Source organism: Gregarina niphandrodes (genome assembly GCF_000223845.1).
Source record: "Gregarina niphandrodes unplaced genomic scaffold scaffold00001, whole genome shotgun sequence".
Taxonomy (NCBI): domain Eukaryota; phylum Apicomplexa; class Conoidasida; order Eugregarinorida; family Gregarinidae; genus Gregarina; species Gregarina niphandrodes.
This window is the reverse complement of record NW_011645773.1, coordinates 8,985-10,428: the sequence shown is the minus strand read 5'-3', so window position 1 is coordinate 10,428 and position 1,444 is coordinate 8,985. Positions and strand designations below refer to the sequence as shown.

Genomic DNA, 1,444 nt, shown 5'->3' with positions numbered 1-1,444 from the left:
GACCCTTTTCGTGAAGACCCGGTTTACAACACTTCCCTAATAGGGAAGGAATATTTCGCTGATTTCCATACCACGGCCAGAAGCAAGCATATCGCGAGAGCACGAGAGAGAATTGGTAGAGATTCCACTGTCAGTCAAGACAGACCATGAGAATCGACACGGCGCTAGGATCTGGCGGCGTGCCAACTTTTAGACACCTTGTGGACGAGGTGGTTAATACTATCGGCTTTGCGTTGTCTCGCAGAAAAGGAAGAGGTGTGAGGTACGTTGTGTCGCCATGGGACTGTGCCCCAAGTGACGACTCCTTGAGAACGTTCTGGTGGGGTTGCAGGACCCGTAAAACCGGGCAAGGTTCCGAAGGTGTGGATCGATGGGAATTCCAGCGACGGGAATGCTTCTGTACACATTAGCTGAACCTGACCGACGTTTGGGGACGGAGTATCTTTCATCGTAATGCCCTCCCGGCCGTCCTTGGGACGAGTGGACGGCTCTCTTCCTGATGGACGGCAGCTACTTGCTTCGTGGAAAAAACAAATGGAGGTGTCTTCCGGGTCTCTGAACCCGGGACAGGGACGTAAATAGGTGCCGCAAGAATGGATAACCTAATCCGCAGTCAACAGCCACAGGGGGCCCAATACACAAAAGAAAAAGATCGAGTCTCTGTTCTGGTCCGACCGAGATTTTCGAGGGGAAAAATTAAATGCGAGGCTGCCTATTTCCCGCAATCTCTCCCACAAGTCTAACGACGATGGTCCTGGGCATGGGCAACGGCTATGGCTCGGCCTTCAAAGATCTAGACCTACCGCCGTCAAAGAGAATGCGAGTGGAATCATCAAAGAGTGTCCTTGAGGGGAGGGAAGCTAACATAGCTGAGTGCAGGTCGCTCAATGGTACCACTAGCGGCGACCATGTCGTTGTCATGGGCCATGGTGCTGCCAGCAATACAGCTCCCCCACACGATGTTTTCGGTAGTGTTGGGCTCAGCGATGTTTTGTTCGGCGAAGCTTCCTTTGATGACCTGTTCGAGTATTTGAGGCATGATGATGACTACGTCCCCCTTGAAGCAATTGACTGTCCCCTGAAAAAAGAAATCGACTGTCTTCTAGAAGGAGAAAGTGGTCTAGTAGGAGTAAGACCAGAAGATGTTCTCACTGACAGGCCTATTCCTTCATTTGAAGTCGCCGCCCCATGCGAGCAGGGCTTAAGGCTGCCCGCAAAATATTGGAAGCTGGCTTACGACATACTCGAGGAGGACTGGAGGCATTTGGTGCCATTCGACATTGCGGGACTGACAGTTTTTGGACTGGCCAAAAAGATCAAGGAATGTGAGGGTAACGAAGAGGTTAATTTTATGCTGACAACAAGACGTTACACATTGGAGCGGGGTGAGTGGGACAGTAGGGAGCTTCAAGCGAGGTTGAATTCAGGATATTTCAACACAGAG

The 1,444-nt window shown here is 51.2% G+C and overlaps 1 protein-coding gene across 1 annotated transcript; it reads left to right on the top strand.

The window, feature by feature from the left end:
• Positions 1–700: 700 nt before the first annotated feature.
• Positions 701–1,331, top strand: GNI_000140 (hypothetical protein; the record flags this gene model as incomplete). Its single annotated transcript, XM_011130133.1, has 1 exon — positions 701–1,331. A coding segment is annotated over one exon (631 nt), but the record flags the coding sequence as incomplete, so codon positions are not given.
• Positions 1,332–1,444: the final 113 nt, after the last annotated feature.